Below are 23,614 nucleotides of genomic sequence, written 5' to 3'. Positions count from 1 at the left end.
TAAAAAGTTTTATTAATAAAGAGAGGAAAAATAGTTTTCTGGATACTTGGACATTGGTAATAAAGGTTGTACCTGATTTTGATTTTCTTTTCAATTTGCCATTGACACTAACTTGAATTCACTTCACTTAACTGGACGTGCTTCACCAATGTGCATAGGTTGGGGCTGACTGCCTTAGATGCTCTAAAACCAGTGGAAAGAGATGTGTCTCCAGGGCCTGAAGTTAAGTGGGAGGAATCCCACCTCTCTGCATAGCAGTGGAAGAAATTTATTGTGTCTGTTTTCTCATTCACTGAGGAAGGTACCTTTCCCATGTACATTTTGTGAGATTTGGTGTTATCAAGTCCTTGGCTTTCCTGTGAAAAGATAATTTCTAGAAATGTAAAACTTACCTTTTTTTTTTTTTTTTTTAAGTAATTTTCAGTGATTTCTTACAGGGGCATTTTTGTAGATTTTTTTTTTAAAGTTTAGTCTGTGAAACTGCAAAATAAGAAAATTTTACTTTTGTGTTTTGTGAGAAGTTCTGTATAGTGTTCACATGTCAAATACTTTTTTTTTTTTTTAAATGAAAATGCTTGTAAAATACAGTAGTGGCAGGTGCTTTTAAAGTATTTTGGCAGAAAGATTAATATTTCTTTGCCAACTGTAATCAAACCAGTTTCAATAGTGGTCTCTTCTTTAAAATATAAAGTAGCTAATGAGAAATAATATTGCAATTTATGCAATAAAATGTTCATATCTTGCATGCTTTTTTCTGTTATGATGCAGTGCTAGAAATTAGTTTGTGAGATGTAGTCACCATAGTTAATTATTTGTTCTAAGTTAGGTGGGATTTCTTGTTTTAAGTGCTTTGGACTGATGCATAGAATACAGACTTTCATACTCTGACATGGCTGAATCCTGGGGCTGCTGATAATCACAGCAGCTTTTGTTGACTTTCTGTTGAAAGCAATCTTTTGTAAGCTAACAGTTCTTACTATTTAATGAAGTCCATGTTAAATATGAATTCTAAATCAAAACAGTCTGAGGCCTGATTATGACTTCTGTAGAACAAGCAAAACAAAATACTGGTTTTAGAATATTCCTCCCTTTGGTATTCCTTCAGTATTGTTTTATAGCCCTCGACCCAGTGATCATGATCTGATACACAGCTCCTTTGTGTATTATTTACAGTGTTTTTTTACTATGGGCTAATATATAATGAATATTTGCCTCTGTATAACAGGTCTTAAAGAAATGTAATTTTTGTAATTATACTGTTCTCTAAAACATCAAAAGATCAAAACATTTCCAAAGTACATTAGTTGCCTGCATCAAGACAAAGCAATTCTTATAATACTGCAAATATTTATCCAGATGCTTAATTGTGCTCTCTGAATTTTTCCATTGAAGTAACCAGAGTTACTTCATCTGTAAAATTAAGTAGAAGACTAAGACTGTAGCATAGAAACCTCGGAGACTTCCCATTGATTTCAGTCCCCAGGGGAAAGTTAACAGACTTTGAAGAGATTTTAATTTACAGACGTGTTTGGGCGGTAACTGCAACTTCAGAGATACAAGGCCTGATCCAGAACTCTACTGAATACAGTGGAGACCATGAGATGAAATTCAGATCTGTGAATGTTCCTGTTTCCTAGAACTCCCAGGCTTGTAAAGTGGTACAGAAATTGCTGACTGTTAAACGTCTACAATTTTTTTTCCATTTTATTTTTAAATATTGAAATGAGAACTCCCAAGTCATTCATAATGTGTAAATACCCCATCTTTTCTATATTCTCATTTCTGTTATTAAGTATACACAGGGTGTTCAGTACTGTAAAAATAAATAAATCTACTTACGGAAATTGTGAACAGAAATGTTTGCCTTTAAGAACAGTTGCAATGAATGAACATGTATTTGCGCCTTTTTTTTTTTTTTTTTTTTGCATATGTGGGCTGTCTGTTTCAATGCAAACTATTTTTTTGTTTTTGTAATCACAGGACTATACCCTGACAATGTACTTTCAGCAAGCGTGGAGGGATAAGAGGCTGTCGTATAACGTAATACCTCTAAACCTTACTCTGGACAACAGAGTAGCTGATCAGCTGTGGGTTCCTGATACCTATTTTCTGAATGACAAGAAGTCATTTGTACATGGTGTCACTGTGAAGAACAGAATGATCCGTTTGCATCCAGATGGGACAGTCCTTTATGGACTCAGGTCAGTATGAACCATTTCTAACTCTTCTATCTTTTATTTTTAGCCTTTTAATCATGGCTTCAAATTAAAAACTGTTCTTTGCCTTTTTGATGCTATTTTTATTGCTGTATTCTATATAACTGATAATATTCCAGAAACAATTTTTACTTAAGTATTCTAAGACTGGATAACGATTTTTAAAATTTTTTTATAATAAATCTTGGAGATAAACTGCCATTTTTAGTGCAGTTCAGACACTTGTGTTAAGGACAGATAAGACACTAAATATTATTTTAAATACTCATTCTGGATTAAAAGCCAGTTCTAGAACTGCTTTCTCAAAGGAATTGAAATAAGAAATACAAAACGAGGATTAGAGAAACAGGGGGAAAATGTATATGACAGCTGAACTGATAGTTTAACTAAATGATATATTTTATAAATATTTTGGATTGAATATTAGATTGGTTTGTATGCTACCCAGATGAATCAGTTTTCTGATTTTCACTAAGATGAGGTATGACTAGGAATGTTCTTCAGCCTGATGTTGTTACTGTGTATGACTGTATGGAGAGTGGTGACTGGAGAAATCAAAAGTAGAACTTCACTCTTGAGACGTTTTGAAAACTGGGGGAAAATGTCTGTTTTAGCAGTGTTTATAGAAAACAATAATTACAGAGAAAGTGATTTAAATATATTTCTGCAAAAGATGACAATATGGTGTGAGTAGGTAACAAAATAGAAAGAAAGTATTGACTGGGTTAAAAAAATGCTGCAGAAAAATCTAGAATGTCTTTCATATTGAGAATAATATGCAATAATAATTTGGGGGAAGCTAATTCTTAAAAATTTTATTAGTGTATTTCTTCCATTTTCAGTAAGATTTTTCCACTGTCTGTCTATAACTGTCATGTCAAGCAGCATGCACTTTTAACCTGGTTATTTTCTACCCAGCTGTAAAGGAAAGCAGCACAGTTTTACATATTCAGAACATGGCTACCTAAATTGGAACTCAAATGCCTAAAACTAAGTCCTAAGCTGTCCTAGGACTTCAGGCTTAACACTTTTTGCATTTATCTTCAATTTTCACACCCAAACCTGAAAATTTCCAGGGTGATAATGTTTAGCCAGTCACTTTTGCCGGGAAGTGCCTTTCTCAGGACAGGCGGCTTCTAGTTCTTGGGTAGAAACCATTCTCCTTGAGACTGAGAGAGACTAGATCAGTGCTCTCACCACTATGCTGGAGTCAGGCTTCAAATGCCTCTTATCTGGATGATCCCTGGACTCTTGCAGTCTGTGCCAGATGGTGATTCACCTCCAGAAATGGGGGGTGAAAAGTGTGAAAATGTTCACTTAGCAGATACTTCATGGTTTTGAGGCACTCTCCTAGTGTGCAAGATGCTGATTTCATCCTTCATTGTGGAACCTAGAACATGTTCCACTTGGTGGAAAAGATCTGGGCTTTTCCTGGCTCCTGAGCTTCCTCTACGTTTAAGGAATAGCACTGCCTCTTATGGCTAATAGATTATTTTTCTACTTGAAAAATAAAGGTAGAAAAATAAAGGGCTATGATAGCCACTAAAAGACATAAAATTAACTAGCTACATCTGGTACACAGCAAAAGTATGCCTTCTTGAAGTATGACCACAGTAGGAAAGTATGTAAGTGAATTTGAGCAGCAGCATGGCAATTTTTATGAAACGTGAGACTAGGTAGAGAATTTGTTAAAACCTGCAAATTTTTTTTTTATTTTTTATTTTTTTTAGAAACTGAAACAATGTATTTTATTGTTAGATTTGTAACACAGAACAGATATTCTTTTATGAACTGTAGAATAACATTTTGCCATATATAACTTAATGGAATTCATTTTGATTTACAGATTCTGCTCTTTTGTGCTGGTTATTGTATTTACCAATTCGTATTGTATCTGATTGTGTTTTCTGTGTGAAGCAGTTCAGGCTTTGGCACTATGACTGGGAGCAAGTCTGGAGTTCTTGTTATTGTTCAGTGAAACAACAGATACTTGGTTCCTTAAAATGGTGAAACTTTTTATTTACAGTAAAGTGAAGTATAAAACAACTACCTAACACACATTTGCATTAATGGAGTGAGAGCAATAAAAGCATAGCAAAGGTTTTGGTATAGTTTTCAATTTAAGACTCTGAAAGCATCATGTTTATTATTTTTCAGAATGAATTACGTTGAAATAACTACCAAGTTTACTGTTTTCAATAATTCTGACTTTTGATTTCTACTTGTGACAAGTCATTTTCATTCTAATTGCTTAACAATCCATAATAATTTCTATTTTTGAAAGTGTTGGTAACAGTAAGTACAGCTCACAGAAAATTGTTCTATAGAAGAATCAAGTCAAAGAAAGATTTTATTTTTTTAGAAACTTTAAAACCATTCATGAAAAATACTTTTTTCTAAGGGTTTTGGGTTTTTTTGTTTGTTTCCCAAAAGAAACAAGTTATTGATGGTTTAAAAAAATTGGCAACTAAAAGCTTAGGTTTACTTCTTTGTTTTTAACAATCCTGATTTACACAATTTTGAAGACTGTACTTTTTATATACTTGCAAAGCAATTTCAGACAAAGTTATCTTATGTGTAACATAATCTGGACCACTATAAGAATGAACTTCGTTGTCTTTTTTTTAGCTGAATTGGTGTTGGTACTGCTTCATTGTCTTGGGGGAAATAATTCTTCCTTTTCACTGAGCATATATAGTAAATCAATTTTAATATCTTTTATGATACGGTAAAGTGAAATCTTGTATATTTTTACTAAAAGCTGTTGAATGTAATTAGATGAAACATTATTAATGCTTTGATCCTTTATTTCCCAGAGTTATTTTTTTTCAATACTTGCAATCACAATATGGTCTCCAAACTGGTTTTAGAATAATTCTGTATGTTGTTCCTATTGTAGAACTTTTGCACAGCCCAAAGTAAAGGTGTTTAGAAGATTTTTTTTCTACATCAAGAATTTCAGATCCGGAAATAATTTTCTAGTATTCTAGTATACCTAGCAATCTTATATTTGTGATTATCAATTCTTACATCCCTTTTGAGACTCTGCTTGGGACGTTTCAAGTGTTCTCTTTGTCCTGTGAGCTGGTACCAGATGAGTGATGGATGTGAATTCTGCCTTTGTTCCCTTGTTGTGCTGAAATGAGTTGTACACTGAGGGCAGTAGCAAGGTGACTGTCACCCTGTACTCCCTCTACCCATCACAAAAGACTAGGCGCTGCAATTGTCATGGGTCCTACTGGAACTATGCACTTGAACAGCAAAGAGAGGAAAGACACCTCTTGTTTCTTGGAGAGGCAGTGTGTTCTGGTATAGAGACTACACAACATGAACAGAAACCTAATAGATGAGGACATGGCAAGAAAAGGTCCAGCTTTTGACCATAGGATAGTGCAAGAGTGACTAAATAGCTTCTAGTCTGGTCAGATTAAAGTTATCAGCTATTATTAGAAATAATTATTATTCTTGCTTGCATGGAAATGGGGACTTAGCAATGCCAGTTTAATGATAAAATCTTTCTTTTCATCATTGAACCTTATGCTATATTAAAACCTGTGGGGGCATGGTCCTTGAGGTTATTTGCTGCATTTAGAAAGATGCACTTGAGAGTGGATATAGTAGATAAGTCATCATATAGCTCTCTCCCTCTTACATAAGTTCACACACGCTCTGTCCTGAGTGTTGAAGAACAAATAGGGTTATGTTTCTTCCAAGTGAAGAAAAGAAAATTATGGTTAAGGGTTTTTCTCTAGCTTTTGTGATATATTCAGGTTAAAAAGAAAAAGAAAACATTTAAAGGTGTGGTTTAGATGAAGAGTTTTTCTTTGGTCTCAGTTATTTGGTAAGTAAGCTTGTTTTAGAGAAATCTCGACTGCATCTGTGTACATGTTGTGTTTGTAATATATATATAAAAAAATGTTACACTGTTCGGGTGAGAACATGTTGTAAAGGACATATTATGATTTTGAAAAGATGTATGTCCATTTCTAGCTTTATCTTTTCTTTTCCAGTTTGTGAGACTTCTATCTGCCTGTGCTTCTCAGGATGTAGCCTGTTTGAAAACAGGTCTGCAGACGGGATTGCCAGGGGCAAGAGACAAACCTGAATATCAATATAGGTCTGTCATAGTTGGATAATTACCCTCAAACCCCCCTTCTTATATGTCCTTATTTTATTAGTGATCCATGGACAAATTTTTGTGATGAAATGTAGAAGATCCTTCTTCTTCCTCCTCCTTGAATTCAGCTGAGTAGGTCTTGGAAAGGCTTTCTGGCTAAAATGTCTTTCTAACACTGGGGTGGATGGGACAAATATACATGCTGGTAACACAACAGAATTATGTGATTGGCCATATTCTTCTTTTGCCTTCACTGCACCATGTGGCAATCAATGATATGTTTCTAATGTTAAGGTTTCAGTTTTATAGCTTTAAATATCTTGAACTCTCTATTTCATCTAAAATTAATTCAAGTTAATGTGACTTAAAGTGTCCACAGTAGTGATTTATTTCATACCTGCTTAGTATTAATTTCCACATATCTTAAAAATGCCTGCTTAATATTACTTTCCACGTATCATTAAAAAAAAACTCTGTACACTATTACTGTTCTGAAAATCACTACTATTATTGCTGCATTAACTTACTTTAGCTTACACTTGCAGTGGCATATTCTTTGAAATGCATTCTGCTAAACTGAGATGCCTTTAAATATCAGTCTTAAATTTTTGCTTTTGCCTCCCCATACATCTATATATAAACGTGTGTATAAATGTATACACACACACATATATACATATGTTTTTGTGAATTCAGTTTTGTTTACCTTGATTTCTGTAACCAAATTCATTGAACTGCAAGTGCTCTTATTAACAAAATGGTAATGTATAAATGTAACCATCCCATTCTTCTATGCCCCTATAGTTTAATTTCTATTTTGGATAAAGCAAGCAGTGATCCCTTAACATTGTTCTTTTTGTTCTTTCCTAACAGAACCCATACATGGTATGCATGTCAGATCTGATTAGATTTAACATTGTGAAGGTAAATTTCAGGAAGGACTAGGAGGCAGTTTTCTAAGCACCTGGTTTACACTGTCACTGAAAGTGGGGGGGAGAGAGAGAAGTGGCTAATAATGAATGTAGACATCTATACGGTAGTTATGATGTCCTCATAGCCTGCCCTATTCACTGCTACAGGGCATTAGTTAAGGGCATAACTGAATTGTGACCAATTTTTTACAGAGGACGTGACATACTGGTTACTTTTAGGTTTAGAAGGATTTTTGTTTCTAAGGGATAGCTGCCAGTTATTTATGTTTAGGGAAAATGCTTTTTTTAGCATTCCAGTTACACTATGGTATTTACAAATAAGACTGAACTTTCTTTTTCAATTTAAAAAAATGTTATATTTCATATTCCATCTGGCAAGAAAATTCTTCTTTGCTGCCAAGACCATGACATTCAATAGATGATAAATCACCAAAATGGTAGAAAATTGCAACATACAGTATTAAATGAAGAATCATTACGGGGAAATTTACTATCTGTTTGTAGTTATGATGACTTGCAATAGGTTATTAGTGATTTGACAACATATATAGAAAAGTAAACTTAGAGGACCAAGTTTCAAATGTAGGATAGCAATCAGTTTACAGTGGGTTGAGCAAAGCTTGAATAAGATATGCAGCCAGAACTCAGGAAAAGACATGGCTTTAACTAAATTTCTGTATGTTAAAATATCTGGTTTATATAATGCACATAGCAGAAATAGTTGCTACAGTAGATAAAATTTGTTGTTTCTTAAATTTATTTTTATATATATATAAGTGTGTATATATATATGTGTGTGTGTGTGTGTGTGTATATATATATATAAAATTTCCCCTGACTTTTGACATCAAATCTGTTCTAAAATGCAGACAGGAAATTCAGCTGTCTTCTGGTTTATTCTGTATAATTCCGGGGAAGAATCACTTTTCTGAATTTTGCACCCTGTGGTTGGAATGCAAATTTCAGAAGGGTGAGGAGCAAGACCCTTATGTTTGCCAATTTGGAATTGCTATTTTTTGTGTGTCTTTCTGGAACTCACCTCTTTGCTGGAAGAGACTATTTGGGTGTTGTGTGTCAGAATAAGGAGGAAATTAAGTTTAGAATACTAGGATTAAATACAGTTGAAGAAGTGGCTGAAGAAACAGATGTTTCGTGTGGTTTTGGACCATTAACAGGCTGGTTTTAGAGATATTTACTCTTACATACACTTCTAACGGTCCTCGCAAGTGAGCTCTGTGACAGTTGTTAGTCATGGAGGACTGATAATGACATGACAAAGAGTATTGTATACTTTTGTATCTCTTCAGTAGTCTGGTTTTATGCTTTTTGGAACTGAAGCTTGTGGGTGTTTTTTGATGAAAAATAGAATATACACAGAACTTCTGACGGGCCACATCCTGTGAGGTGATGACGTTTCCATCCTCTTTAGCCAAAACCAAATGGAAGTAGAACAGAGTAGTTTTGTCAGAAATGAAAGACTTGTCCCATTTGAAAGTCCAACAGTTTTACTTGCCGAGATTTATTTAATACATTGCCAGCTGTAAGTTTCCAACCCAACCAGCAATAATTCCTAACTATTTTACTGATATAATCTAGTAATCTCCCATAAATGACAGAATTGTGTGTATGACGGTCTTGCTTTGTCCTCTCTTTATTTCTTGCTGCCAGCATGAGTTATGTGAGTTCGAAATAGTCCTGGATGCTTGGATTTTGTGTTGTCTCAGCTGTGCCTTCTGCTGTCTGCTCACTCAGTTTCAGCTGCCTGGAAATTTTCACTGTTGCAAGTAAAATAGATTCTCCCACACTTTGCTCTATTAAAATAGCCTTGGGCATTTTTGTTGTATTAATAGACTCGTTCAGCAATTTAACTTATATACAGCTTATTATCTACAAAATCTGATGGACAGTTTAAAAAGCAATTGCTTTCTACATGCCTTTAGTCCTCAGAACATACTGTTTGAGAGGTGAATTGTTCACACAAGACATCCTTCCGTAAATCATCTGATCTTTATTTTTCCCTCTTTTTCCTCTTTCCCCCGACAGGGAAAAGGACCTGGGCTTCTTTTCTGGGGGGGGGATGTTATTTTGGACTCTGTGTTCCTGATAGTGGTAACTGTTCAGGGAGCAGGTGTTTCTGGTTCCATGACATTGATGCCTCTCTTGGCTGTGCAGCCCTCCACTCAGACTGGGGTCTTGTCTAGCCTCAGGAGAAAAGGAAATAAACATTATAATGAGGTACCCTGTAGTGACATAAAATTCCCTATAGTGAGATCCTGTTCTATCACTCTAGTTTATCAGCTTGAGCACCAGCTTCCTCTTTCAATAGCATCTCAAAGGAGTGTTGCCACTTGTAAAAAAATTATAAACGCTGTGCCTATCTTAATGAGGGTGTTGAAAGTGTCATGCCAGGGACACCAAATCACCAGTAAAAGTGTCATGTGAATTTGAGGGCCAAAAATTTACATGGTAAGTGCCGATTTGAAAAACATGTTAACCATGTTAGACATTAGGTCCTTTTACTGGCTCTGTCCTAGTGATTTTGGCCCAGTGGAAAGACAATGTGTCATGCAATGACACAGAACTTCAGATTGAAAATATTTTCTTGAATGTAAAGTTTCAGAAGTTTGTCTTAAAATAAAACAAGAAATTAAATGGTGCGATAGCTTTCTGTTGCCCCAGTTAAGCCTATAAGTTTTCTTAATTTTGGATATCACTTTTTGTAATTCTTTTTATCTGATGTAAACATATAACACTAAATTTCTTGATATGACAATAAGGACATATACAAGCATTGCAAAGAGGAAGTGAAAAGTAATTTGTTTGAGTAAGACTCGTTTGAACATGAGAATCTCAGTACTGTGAACAAGTGTTTCCATTATGTTAACTGGGTATTTTTTTTGTGCTAGTGCTCATGCTCATAGGTGCAATTACTGAACTTTCAACTGCCAACACTTGCCGAAGTTAATTCAGTCTGACATGCAGGTTTTTTAGTTTTGTATGAGAAATGAGGTGAATTAGATTTCTGTGTCCAAATTGTCAAGGCTGTTAGAGTATACACACATGTTTTTAAGAACCCTTAAATCTTGCATGCAGGTTTTCAAAGCAGGAATTTTTTGAAAACAGGCAGAAATAAATGCAAATGTAGTAAAACATTGTCTCGAATTGAAGTCATGTAGCTGTTGTGAAGACTTGAAAAACTTTGAATTACCTGTGAAGAATGCTGCACAATTATGTAGAATTTTGAGTACAAAGCATCATCTGCATTAACAAGGAAGCGTTACCACCCCAGTCTTGTTATTTGGAAATCCTAGGGCAGGACAAGTCAGATACCAGCTCATGTCTTGCACAGTGCATATAGATCCAGCATAAGGAAAGGAACATGAATCTCAGCATGTTGCTTAAGTGAATTAACTGTTGTTTTAACCAAACGAGGTATCGGCTCTGGCCCAAGGCAGGGGCCAGATTCTGTTTTCCATACTCATGCAAATAGTTCTATTGAAGGTCCCAAGGAATTCAGCACAGAAATACTACTACTGTTATTTCTAATAATATATAAACTGAAGACCTAGACTCTCTTTGTGACATGAAACAAATCATACAGCTCCTCTGCCTCAGTTATTCCATTTATTAAATTGGAATACTAAAACCTACCTTCTCACAGGGGTTTTGTGAAGATTAATTAATTAGTTTGTAAAGTGCTTTGATCCCATAAAACACTATATAAGTGCCAAGCATTATTATGAAGAATTATAAAATGTCAGCCTTCATATGCACCTTGGGATAGCTGTTTTATAAATACAAATCTGTTCCATTCTCCTTAGAATCACATTGTTCCACTTTTTCTACATAGCAGCCCATTCAGAAAATGAGCCAGTTTTAGGAAAGATGCAATTTTGGGGGAAAAAAAAAAAGGAGATCACTGACTGTCATAAATATCTTTTTCAATTAAGGATTCATAGATTAAAGATGCATTTTGCTGTAGGATTTGGAATGGTATCATTTCAGAACACCTCCATCCACAGCAGGAGGGAGGGTAGTTGGATTTGAAATACCTCCCCTATCTGAAAGAAAACAAAGATATCTTTCTACTTTAGTTCCTTTATTAGATCTTAAGTATGGGATAAGTATTCAAGAGGGTCTTTTGCTTTTATTTTATATGATGTGGCTGTTAAATCATTAGTATGCAAATAATTAATTCAATTAAGCTTAATAAGGAAAAAGCTTTAAGTCACACGAATCATTTCCATTAAAAGCCCTATTATCCAAGAATATAACACTGCAATGAAGTGAAAAAAAAAATCTGAGTTTTATTGCCTAACAGACAGACTGTGGCATTTACTCTGTATTAGCAAGAAAAACTCCATCAGCTTTAGAACCATGTAATAGTTTAAGTTGCTCCAAGGATATTGTATATTCCAAAAACAGAGGTCATCAAACACTCTTGAATTGAAATTTAAATATTAACATAATTTAGAATTACAGCAATCTGTCTTATTTCCCTTCTGTAATGTCTTATATCATTTTAGCTGGTAGTTGGTGATCCTGACAATGGAAATTGTCATATAGAAAGGACATACACAAAATCTCAGAATGCTCTGATCAAGACTCAACTAATGAGATGGATGTTAAATGTGTGTATACACACATACGCTTAAATACCTGATATATATATATTTGATATATATATATCAGTGCATGTATGTATGTATAAAGTTCTACTTACACATATTTGTTAGTCTAAAATTGGTAAAATCTGAGACGGATGTCATAAGTAGGGGCAGGGTCAGGGAGCTGTATAAGTGAAATTTTAAGGCCTTGCATGTGTAAGAAAAATAAATGTTATGACACTGTTTAGAACTAATAATACCTCTTATTTTCCCTGTTTGTGTGGGTCACATAGTCACTTTCTAGTTGTTCTTGTGATTGTACCAATGAAGTTTATCTTTTACACTTTAATGAATATTACTGTAAGACATTGTTGAATACTGTTTCTTAAATGAGACGAGCATTTTTCTTTTTTTTCTAGCAAGTGTTTTATCTGAAGGTGCAAGTACTTGGGCTGATTTTTCATTCCAGTTGAATATCTAGTTTTAGTGATTTTTTTTTTTAAGTTTTTCTTTATTTTTGAATGTGCTTTCTGTGAAGAGACTAGCTGATTTGTTCACCCATTTTTTTATCATATTTTGTTATTGAGATTTACAAAGTGGTAAAATAGTTTCTGAGAAACAAGAATTGCCTAAAGTTCTAAAATCTAAGTATTATCTTTTTAATATTTTTCCCATATCTCCAGGATCTGTTTTCTATTTCTTTATTCTTCTAAAAGTTTAAATTTCTTATGGCCCTCAATGTGCAAAGCAGCTGAGGAGAGCTTTTCTTGGAACAATATTCAGTCCTGCTTTAGAATGAGAGAAACTAGGATAAGTTACAAGAAATTCTGGGGGTTTTGTGCTTCCAAATAAGTTCTCCAGACTCCAGGGATGTGGGTGAACATCTGCAGAAAAGCACTTTTAAGCCATGCTTATCACTGATCTTTAGGCTATAATGCAGGCCTTTGCATTAGCCATTCAGTGAATAGGTTTTTTTTCTCCCCTAAATCACTGGTGTAAGAAAGCAATACTTTTTTTTTTTTCTTTTTCCTGGTGCTTTTTTCTTTCTGAATAGGCATCCCTAGAACACTCCCTGCTTCTGCTAGTCTAGAACGTAATTTGAGGAGAGAGAGAACAGAAAAAGTTTGCAAAACATTCTTTTAAATTCACTTGAATGTGCCATCTGTATGAGCAGATGGGAAAAATGTCTCAGGGCCAGAAGGAGACTGCGAGATCAAATCACAAAGAAAGAACTACATGCAGACATGTTCCTAGTGTCAGAACAAAAAGGACCTTAGCAATTACCTCAGTGACGTGACCTGGAAGCCTGGTCCCTCAGAAATTGCTGTCCTGTAGCAAATATTTCAAGGGACTATAGTCAATACCATATAGATCCCCATGGCATGTAGTCTATGGACACTCTCATTTCTGGGCAACCGCCAGAAAAGAACAAATGTTCAGGTCCCTAAATTATTCTCACATATGAACTGTAAATCCACATTCATCATTTTGGGGGAGGGAGGGAGTGCCAGAGTGCATTATGTTCCTCAGCATCTGAATTGAGAAATCATTGTTTTCTCCATCTTCATATGGTACAGTACATCATTCTTGAGAGCACTCTTTTTAAAAAAAAATTGCAATAAATGCAGACTATAGAGTATACATGATATCCTTCAACAAGTTACTGTTGTATGATAGCTATTGCTGACAGCAAATGTCAATTCACAAATGCTGTGAAAATAGAATCATAGAATAATTTACGTTGGAAAAGACCTTTAAGATCGAGTCCAATTGCTAACCTAGCACTGCCAAGTCTACCACTAAACCACGTCCCTACGTGCCACATCTATGCATCTTTTAAATACCTCCAGGGATGGTGACTCAACCACTTCCCTGTGCAGCCTGTTCCAATGCTTCACAACCCTTTTGGTGAAGAAATTTTTCCTAATATCCAATCTAAACCTCCCTTGGGACAACTTGAGGCCATTTCCTCTCATCCTATCACTTGTCACTTGGGAGAGGACTAACACCCACTTCGCTACAACCTCCTTTCAGGCAGTTGTAGAGACCAATGAGATCTCCCCTCAGCCTCCTTTTCTCCAGGCTAAACAACCCCAGTTCCCTCAGCCGCTCTTCATAAGACTTGTTCTGTAGACCCTTCATGAGCTTTGTTGCTCTTCTTTGGACCCACTCCAGCACCTTGATGTCTGTCTTGTAGTGAGGGGCCTGAAACTGAACACAGTATTGGAGGTGCGGCCTCACCAGTGCCGAATACAGGGGGACAGTCACTTCCCTGCTCCTGCTGGCCACACTATTTCTGATACAGGCCAGGATGCTGTTGGCCTTCTTGGCCACCTGGGCACACTGCCAGCTCATACTCAGCCCGCTGCCAAGCAATGCTCCCAGGTCCTTTTCTGCCGGGCAGCTTTCCAGCCACTCTTTCCCAAGCCTGTAGCGCTGCATGGGGTTGTTGTGACCCAAGTGCAGGACCTGGCACTGAGCGTTGTTGAACCTCATACAGTTGGCCTCAGCCCATGGATCCAGCCTGTCCAGATCCCTCTGTAGAGCCTTCTTACCCTCGAGCAGACCAACACTCCCGCCCAGCTTGGTGTTGTCTGCAAACTTACCGAGGGTGCACTTGATCCCCTCGTCCAGATCATCAATAAAGATATTAAACAGAACTGGCCTCAATACTGTGCCCTGGGGAACACCACTTGTGACCAGCCGCCAACTGGATTTAACTCCATTCACCACCACTCTTTGGGCTTGGCCATCCAGACAGTTTTTACCCAGCAAAGAGTGCACCCATCCAAGCCATGAGCAGCCAGTTTCTCCAGGAGAATGCTGTGGGAAATGGTGTCAAAGGCTTTACTAAAGTCCAGGTAGACAACATTCACGGCCTCATCCACTAAGTGGGTCACCTTGTCATAAAAGAAAATCAGGTTAGTCAAGCAGGACCTGCCTTTCATAAACCCATCCTGACTGGGCCCAGTCGCCTGGTTGTCCTGTACGTGCCACATGATGGCCCTCAAGATCATCTGCTCCATAACCTTCCCCAGGACCGAGGTCAGACTGACAGGCCTGCAGTTCCCCAGATCCTCCTTCCAGCCCTTCTTGTAAATGGGTATCACATGTGCTGACCTCCAGTCAACTGGGACCTTCCCAGTTAGCCAGGACTGCTGATAAATGGTTGAAGGTGGCTTGGGGAGGATTTCTGCCCGCTCCCCCAGTACCCTTGGGGGAATCCCCTCTGGCGCCATAGGCTTGTGTGTGCCTAAGTGGTGTAGCAGATCGTTAACTGTTTCCCCTTGGGTTATGAGGGCTTCATTATGCTCCCTGCCCTTGTCTCCCAGCTTAGGGGGCTGTGTACCCCAAGAACAACTAGTCTTACTATTAAAGACTGAGGCAAAGGCGGCATTAAGTACCTCAGCCTTTTCCTCATCATTTGTAACTATGTTTCTCCCTGCATCCAGTAAAGGACGGAGATTCTTCTTAGCCCCCCTTTTGTTGTTAATGTATTTATAGAAACATTTTTTATTGTCTTTTACATCAGTAGCCAGAGTAAGTTCTAGTTGGCCTTTGGCCCTTCTAATTTTCTCCCTGCATAACCTCATGACATCCTTGTAGTGCTCCTGAGTTGCCTGCCCCTTCTTTCAAAGGTCATAAACTCTTTTTTTTCCTGAGTTCCAGCCAAAGCTCTCTGTTCAGCCAGGCTGGTCTTCTTCCTTGCTGGCTCGTCTTTTGGCACATAGGGACAGCCTGCTCCTTGCCTTGAAGATTTCCTTCTTGAAGAATGTCCAGCCTTCCTGGACTCCTTTGCCTTTCCAGACTGCTTCCCAAGGGACTCTCTCACCAAGTGTCCTGAACAGGCCAAGGTCTGCCCTCTGGAAGTCCGAGGTAGCAGTTCTGCTGTCCCCCTCCTTACTTCTCCAAGAATTGAAAACTCTATCATTTCATGATCACTGTGCCCAAGACGGCCTCTGACCATCACATCACCCACAAGTCCTTCTCTTTTTGGAAACAACAGGTCCAGTGGGGCGCCTTCCCTAGTTGGCTCCTTCACCTACTGTGTCAGGGGAAATTCTCTTCCGCACACTCCAGGAACCTCCTAGACTGTGTCCTCTCTGCTGTATTGTATTTCTAGCAGACAGTTGGTAAGTTGAAGTCCCTCATGAGAACAAGGGCTAGCAATTGTGAGACTTCTCCCAGCTGCTTATAGAATATTTCATCTGCTTCTTCATCCTGGTTGGGTGGTCTGTGGCAGACTCCCACTGTGATATCTTCCCTGTCAGCCTTCCCCCTGATTCTTACCCATAAACACTCATCCCTGTCGTCACCATCATTAAGCTCTAGACAATCAAAACATACAGAGTACCCTGCTGCCTCTGCTTCCTTGCCTATCCCTTCTGAAGAGTTTATAGCCATCCATTGCAGCACTCCAGCTGTGCAAGTCATCCCACTGTGTTTCCATGATGGCAACTATATCATAGTTTTCCTGCTGCACAGTGGCTTCCAGCTTCTCCTGTTTGTTGCCCAAACAAATAGTTACAGCTTATGTTTTTATTTGCTGACAAGGGTCTCTCTCTTGGGTCTGTATCTTAAAACGCTGATATTTAAAAATACTTGCTCCAACAATTTATCTTGAAAAGTGAAAGGCACATAAAAGCGTATGTACTTTTTATGTGAAAAATCTCCTACTTTTCCCAAAGCCCTGTGCAGGGTTGTAAAGCCACTGGGGATTATAAAGCCAACATTGGTTGCTACTTGGAAAATGTAGAGATAGACCTTAACAACCACTGTAAGACTAGTTAAGTCTTTACTGAAGCAGGTGTTGCATGCTAGTGCTTTGCCTGTTTAAAGTGCTTATGGAAAATTTGTTCAGTATATATTGAAAAACGGTATGGCATGTCATCTTCAGTGTCAGAATGGAAAAAAAGGAGGGATGAGTAGCTGTTGGGGAAACACTTCGAGATCTCCGTTTCATTTGCATTAGCTGAAACTGGTGCAGTATGGTTAGGACCAAATGTTCTAACGTTCGTTTTGCAGGCTTCCCTCTCACGGACCATAACTTTTCTAACGTGCTTTAGTGTGTTATTTCTATCAGTCCTGACCCTATCCCTATTTGAACATTTCTGGGTAAACATCAGAAATGCGGGAGCTAGAAGAAAAGAGTTCTTTATTACAATATGGCTGTCCACAAATTCTGTCCCCTTTTTTGTCATTTGCTATTTGTAACTTCCTTTGTCATGAAGATTTTTACAGCAATTGTTACTGGTGGAAATGCGAACAATAATTGGACTTCGTGTCGTTTGTTTGGTTTGGGGGTTTTTTTGTTTGTTTTTTTTTTTTAATCTAAAACTAAGATGTGTGTTTTAGAATAACAGCCATGTACCTTAACAAGGCAGTATAGCTGATATTGCATAGGAAGAAACACTCCAACAAAATTCTGAATGCCTTCTGCTTATGTCGGAGAGCACCAAAACATTAATTTACCATGATTGTAAGGCTTCTCACAATCTACTTCATAGATATTATTACCAAAATATTACAAATTTCAGGCAATGAAAACCACTTGGAAAGAGCTTAGAAATCCTCTGAACACAGATGACTACAGAATGTTTGTATGTGGTCAGCTGAGGAGGTAAATTATGTTTAGACCTTGCTGATAAGCTCTATCCTTTCAGTGAGATATCATCATCTGTGTTTTTGTCTTATCGTTCTCTCTCTAGAAGATGGCTTATATCTGCTCCATTTGGTTCTGTATGTAAAAAGCAGAGATGACAATCAGTGCACAAGATTGGAAACAAGACAAAGGCAAGGAGGCGCGTACTGAATATTCATCCCTCTCTCCTTTTATTTTTAATTGTACGCATTAGAAGCTTATTTCATAATTACATTCCATACTACGTTTTATTCTCAGCTAACAACTGAGAATAAAGCACTGTGCATCTTTAAACATTAGTCTGTGGGCTGTTTCTACAACAGTAGGGTCTCCAAAGCACATGTAATTCTAATGTAGAAATACTACATTATGGTTATCCTGAAATGCTTTTGAATATTTTTTGGTGGTGTTAGTGTTGCTGGAGAAATGGCATGTATGACAGAGGAGATGAATTTTGTTGCTGTTGAATTTTTAAAGAGGTAATAGAGTAGCCATAAGAAAGATATGCCATTAGTCATTTTCATATAACTTTGGTATGCCTTCAAGAAAATACATTCAAGAGCTAAAATATTTGTCTGAAAAAGAATTGTGTAAGGGTATTGCTGTGTGTTAAGCGAAGAACAACCCCTTCCCAACCAACCAGAGTAGTTTATTTCCTTTTGAAGGAAGAGATACTGAAAGATGTAGTCAAGATTAATTACTTTTTCATAGCCTTCTGTGTTCAGCTTCTCACGGAAGATGTTTTTATGTCATAAAGAAGACAGTATAATTTCAGGGAAATTATTTGCATGTCATTAAGACTGAAGGATACTGATAAAATGTTGGATGCTGATGTCCAGGAATGTGTAAGTTGCAGTTATATGTGTCTTTATTAATACAAGTACATAAAACTTAGCCTGCTTCTGCAGAGTCCTGAAGTCTTTTCCAGACCTATCCTGCAGGATTCAGAGTTATGATGTCTTAAAAATATTTAGTTAGCTTAAAAAAAAACCCCAACCAAACCAAAAAAAATGAAAAATCTGCAGAGGCATGAGTACGAGTTACAGTTCCAGAAGAGATGAAAATCCCCTTGTTTGATAGTATAAAGATTTTTGTACATCAGGATTGGGAAGAAACATTTCCCCTGCACAGGTGGTTCTTTAGGTACCCATTGATGCTGCATGTGGGGTCCTGCTCATATAAATCAACAGCAACTGCAGTTTCCCATTTAAGTCAGCTTCCTGTCATCTCTTTTCTGCTCCTCCTTTGATTTAACTGTACAGACCCAAAGCTTGTAATACATTCTACATATCATGGCACTCTTTTGTTATATTGAATGCTTGACATTAATTATTTCCAAAACCATTTAAAAACATTATGTGTAGGGGATATTTCAGAATCTGATACTGTCGTGTTATGGTCTTGGGGTTTTTTTGGTTGTTTGGTTTTGGTTTTGTTTTTTTTTTTTTTTTCTGTGTTAATATTTTGTTTCCACGAGTATTGAAGGTATTTTTCATGTTTTGAAGGAGATAGACTCTCATTCCAAATGTCTTATCTGGTGACATCTTGTCTGCTTCACCTCATTTAATTTTCTTTAAGCTTCATCTTTTAATTTTATTTCAATACAGCTTTAATTTCAATATAGTCTATAACTGTGATCTGTGAGATTGCTAGGAAAATATGCTGTGTCCTGGTCATAGAAATAATGGTGAGACTGAATAAAGGCACTGAGATTGTTAGCAGTGGCAATACTAACCCATAGAACTGAACACAAGAAAAAGGGCATGGAGAGTAATATTTGTTTAATGTCAAGAATGAAAGTAAATATTAAGCGTTACCTCTGCTATTCATTACAGCTATTACAGAATCTTATTAGTAATTTGTTCAGAGGAAGGTATAGATATTAGATCAATATAAGGCAATTAGGAAATACATGACTAACAGATGCAATGGCTGAACTATATATCCTCAAGAAGGGAAAGATAATTATGACTTGACCTTATGAAAGAAAAAAAAGCATTGATAAAGCAGTTTTTCCTCACTTAGATTTCTTTTTTTATTAAGTTGCATTTGTCAGTCCAATAAGTAGCAAAAATGGCTTTCAATTTTGCTTTGTTAAGTAATGGATCTGTATATTGTGTTTTGTCTTATGCTAGATATGTTACTGATGGCCACACTGAGAAACGTAGAGAGTTCGCTGCACCTGAGAAAATATCTCAGAATATCACTGCTGTATTCCTGAATTTTCCACCCCGGGGTGGGAATGTGGCAAACTTAATATTGTGCCCATGGCAGAAAACCAAAAGTATTTATAGAAATAAGGTGTCCTCATACTTTCAGACTTCTAAAATTTCATTTCAGTTGAGAGAAGTGAGCAGAAAATGAGGGTTCATTTGTGTTCAGTAGTTTTGATGGGGATGAGTAAATGAAAAGTTTTATTCCTTGCAGTTATTTGTTGTTCAGCTGTTCTTAGCAGTCCTGGAAAATATAATGTTCAAAGTGCTTTTTAAAAGACATTGGTAGTACAGGCCTAGTGTGACCAATAATCTTTTGTCCTTCATCCTGAAAGTGTGATATCAATTAAGAGAACAGCGTCTCAGGCCTGCATCAGAAGATTTATCTACTAAAAATGTTTCAGTGAAGCCATTTTGTAGCCAGGAACATGGGAGAGTTTCCATTTAGATAAACAATGCCTCCTAATGTTGGCAAAAAGGGTCAATGTTAGCAAAAACATTCCCCTTCCCTGTCTGAGCATTACGTTTGTATTATTTTTCAGTATTGAGTAGTAATGAAAATAAACTGTATAGGTAAGTTGAGTTCTGTGGCTGGCAGCATGAGAGGTTTCCCCACCCAATTTGTAACTGATCAAATATATTCTTAGCACTGACAAAGTTCTCCTGCTTCCTTGTGTTTGCTTTAAAAATGCGTTATCCTCTTCCCTTCTGGCTTTGCTTAACTACTATTCTGCCTCATCACAGTGTGCTCATCCAGGCTTTCTGTTCAGCAATTTCCTAATGTAAAGTCTGTACAATCTCTAAATCTTTTGGAAAGCCAGTTGTGTTTTTGTGGTCAGTTTTTCATTCAATTACAGACCTTGTTTATCCCCCAAGTCATCATTTTCCTCTAAAATTTGTGATGTGCTCTATTTTCTTTTCCTCCTTATTGTAAAAATGGCTTGAATTGGAGGGGAGGGAGGAGGGTTGCCTTGGATTAATAGCATTAGATTGTCAGCTTATCTTGATGTCATGCTTCTGCTTACTAACTACTCCTTCAAAATGCATCATTTTCATTCCAACTCCAGTGGGACCATTTTTAGAGTATTGTTTTGGAGCCACTGTGACAGCTTCAGTAAATGGTGAGTTTTAATTCGTTTGTCTAATGAAGATTAGGATCTTGGCTAATGACTACACGGTCATAAGTGATGATGCTTTTCCCTCCTACTCCCTCGTTGCTTAGAACATATATTAATTGTGCAGATGGTAGTGGCTTAGCTATGTGATAGTTCGCTTTCCATCTCCTCCTCTCGTGACATTTAAACCATGCAAAGAGGGTGTACTGCCATCTTCTTATTTATGAAGATTTGTGATTCATCACCTGCCTTTTAAATCAAATACTAAGATTATATCTTGTTGCTAAGAGGCAGAATTTGGATGTGCGCTTTCTTCTTTTAAGCACACCTGTGCCAAGCTTTGCCTGAAACCTTCAAGCAAATCACAGCCAGAAGCACTGAATTTTCATCTTCATTCCTACCGACAACATGTGAAACTTGCAGTGCCTGTTTTATGTGGGTAACTATAAGTCATTCCTTATGCATTCAAAAGATTCACAGACTTTTTATTCTGTAACCTAGCCAAAACTGAAGTAAAGATTTACAGGTATTTAAGTTTCGCTGCAAACATCTTTTCGAATTACTAGAATTCAAGTGTGATTTGTATGTGACAGATGGGAAGTAAATACTTTTACTGCTTTTTTTATTGTTTTGCTTTTCTTTCTTACTCATACATTTATTCATTCTTATGGTGTGCAAGAAACAACAGGAAAAGTAATAATTTAGGCACAACCAATAAAGACAATTCCTTAAAATTTAATTAATTCTTTGATGTCATCTGTCTGTCATGGCCATCCTACTCACCAGATTGTCTATTATTGCTTCTTTCACAGAACAGTATTGCCATTTCCGCATTCAAACATTTTCTGGGTTTGTTCTTCACAAAAGTAACTGATTTTATATATTTTACTCATAATTTAAAGGCTTGTTTACTTTTAAGTGTCACTCCTGGGTTCCTGATCATTATTTGCAAATACTAGGGCAATTGGGTTTGGTCTTCATGCTTTATTTTGCTCTTCCTTTGTTTAGGAAAGATCCTGTGTTGCAGGTACAGTCAAAGGAAGTTCAGGATTCCTCTTTAAAAGTTATTTTTTGCAAACTGAGAGAACAGTTATTTTCCTGTCAATGAGAGTTCTACCTCTGGCATGTCCTTATCAAGTATATATATTGTCTGTGGCAATACAGGGATTAATACCTCTGTACTTGAAGCTGCTTGCAAGGGGAGGGGGTGAGGGAGTAATGACCCTTTGGGTCACAGAGGACTGATGCTGAGAGAGAGGGGGAGAGGAGTGGCTTTGAGGGCTATGTTTGGCAAGTGTCAAGGTTCCTGAGATATAGACGGTCGGAAATGTGAATGGGGAAGTGACCTAAAAAGGAGTAGAAAGGACCTGGAACAAACTTGTTTTTCCTACATACAGAGTTGTAGGCTTGCACCCCATGCATGGTTTCAGTTACCTAACACAGACGATGCAAAGGCTTTGCATAGTATGTAGTTTGCCCTCTGAATGAGGTGCTGGTATTCTGCATTTAGGAGGCTTTCTGCTATTCCAAGAAGAGAGAAGTTATTAAGACCTTGTTAAGGCACTGCAGTCATGATTGAACCCGTTGACTAGAAGACAACTTTATTTGAGTGAATGAAATGCTGAGAAAGAGCCACCACACCACAAACATACTTGCATGCTTTCAGCATCATAAATTTGAGATTGGTGACTGTTGAAAATTCTGAGAAGTATAGCAGTCTTGAACAAGCTGGTTATCACCTCGGTGTCTGTATCTCTGTGAAATGTGGATTACAATACAAGCAGAGCCCATCTAACTTCTGAAGGCCCACTTCCTTAGTGCAATACTGATGTTCATATGATTAGTCTTCTCATTTGTCAGCTTGGAGGAACATCAGGGAAAAAACATTTAACCTTAACAAGAAAGTTGTTAAACTGCTGACATTATTTGCTAAATTTCTGGTCTATGGTTAGAAATGAGATTTCCCACCTGTAAGAGAGATTTTGCAGAGTCACTAGCTCTAGCTTTAGGTTAAACGAACATATGTAACACATGACAGTAGTGATGAATTCTGGTCAGTGCTTGAAACAGCTGAACATAAGTTTGTCTGTGAAATACTGAAATGTTGTGCCAATTTAAAACAAACAAACAAACAAAACCCCAAAACCAAACAGGCAGATATTTCTCCCTGTGCAGCATTTAACTAGATACTTGGGAATATGTATTGTGAAATGAATATTGTGAAATGAGAAGAATGCTGGGACTGGCTTATACAGAACTATCTTACCCATTCAAGACACGGCAGAGATAATTTTCATGTACTTTTCCATTTCTTACTTGAGAAGCCTGCTTGCACATAAAAGTGTGGCTCTTTCATTATACAGTATTCTCTCCTACAGTGCCCATATTACAGGCAGTGAAGTCCACATCCCTGCTAAGACTTTTCTGTTGAGTTGTTTTTTTAAAAAGCTCTTCAAACATCTTTCCCGTAAGTATTATGCCTGATGGAGGGAGTGGTGCAAACTCTTCCTTGTACATTAAGAAAATTAAAAGGTGTTCTTGCCAGGTAGTTAATGGAAACTGTCATGTCCTCTTACCATCATTTGGTATCAGATAACAGTGTTGACATGCAGACATTCATAATGTGAAAAATAACATTTAAAAGAGATGCTCAGTGCTCTTCACAGTGAAGATTTCTCTGATAAACACCAGATTTGACATAGGGCAACAAACTCAAACTCTTGTGTTTTGAAATTCTTGCTTTATAAATGTGAATTCTAGGAAATACTTGTTT

General features: G+C 37.1%; 1 protein-coding gene across 3 annotated transcripts in view; it reads left to right on the top strand.

The window, feature by feature from the left end:
* The window catches only part of GABRB2 (gamma-aminobutyric acid (GABA) A receptor, beta 2), a 172,778-nt gene that overhangs the window by 58,255 nt on the left and 90,909 nt on the right, over positions 1-23,614 (top strand). For all 3 annotated transcript variants that reach the window (XM_010579117.1, XM_010579119.1, XM_010579118.1), the window contains one exon: positions 1,981-2,201. In XM_010579117.1, coding sequence (XP_010577419.1) covers positions 1,981-2,201 — 221 coding nt within the window. The remainder of the gene's footprint in view (positions 1-1,980; positions 2,202-23,614) is intronic.

The sequence above is a fragment of the Haliaeetus leucocephalus genome, unplaced genomic scaffold (genome assembly GCF_000737465.1).
Source record: "Haliaeetus leucocephalus isolate CR32 unplaced genomic scaffold, Haliaeetus_leucocephalus-4.0 Scaffold656, whole genome shotgun sequence".
Classification (NCBI taxonomy): domain Eukaryota; kingdom Metazoa; phylum Chordata; class Aves; order Accipitriformes; family Accipitridae; genus Haliaeetus; species Haliaeetus leucocephalus.
The sequence above is the reverse complement of the archived record's forward strand: the minus strand, read 5'-3'. Positions and strand labels throughout refer to the sequence as shown.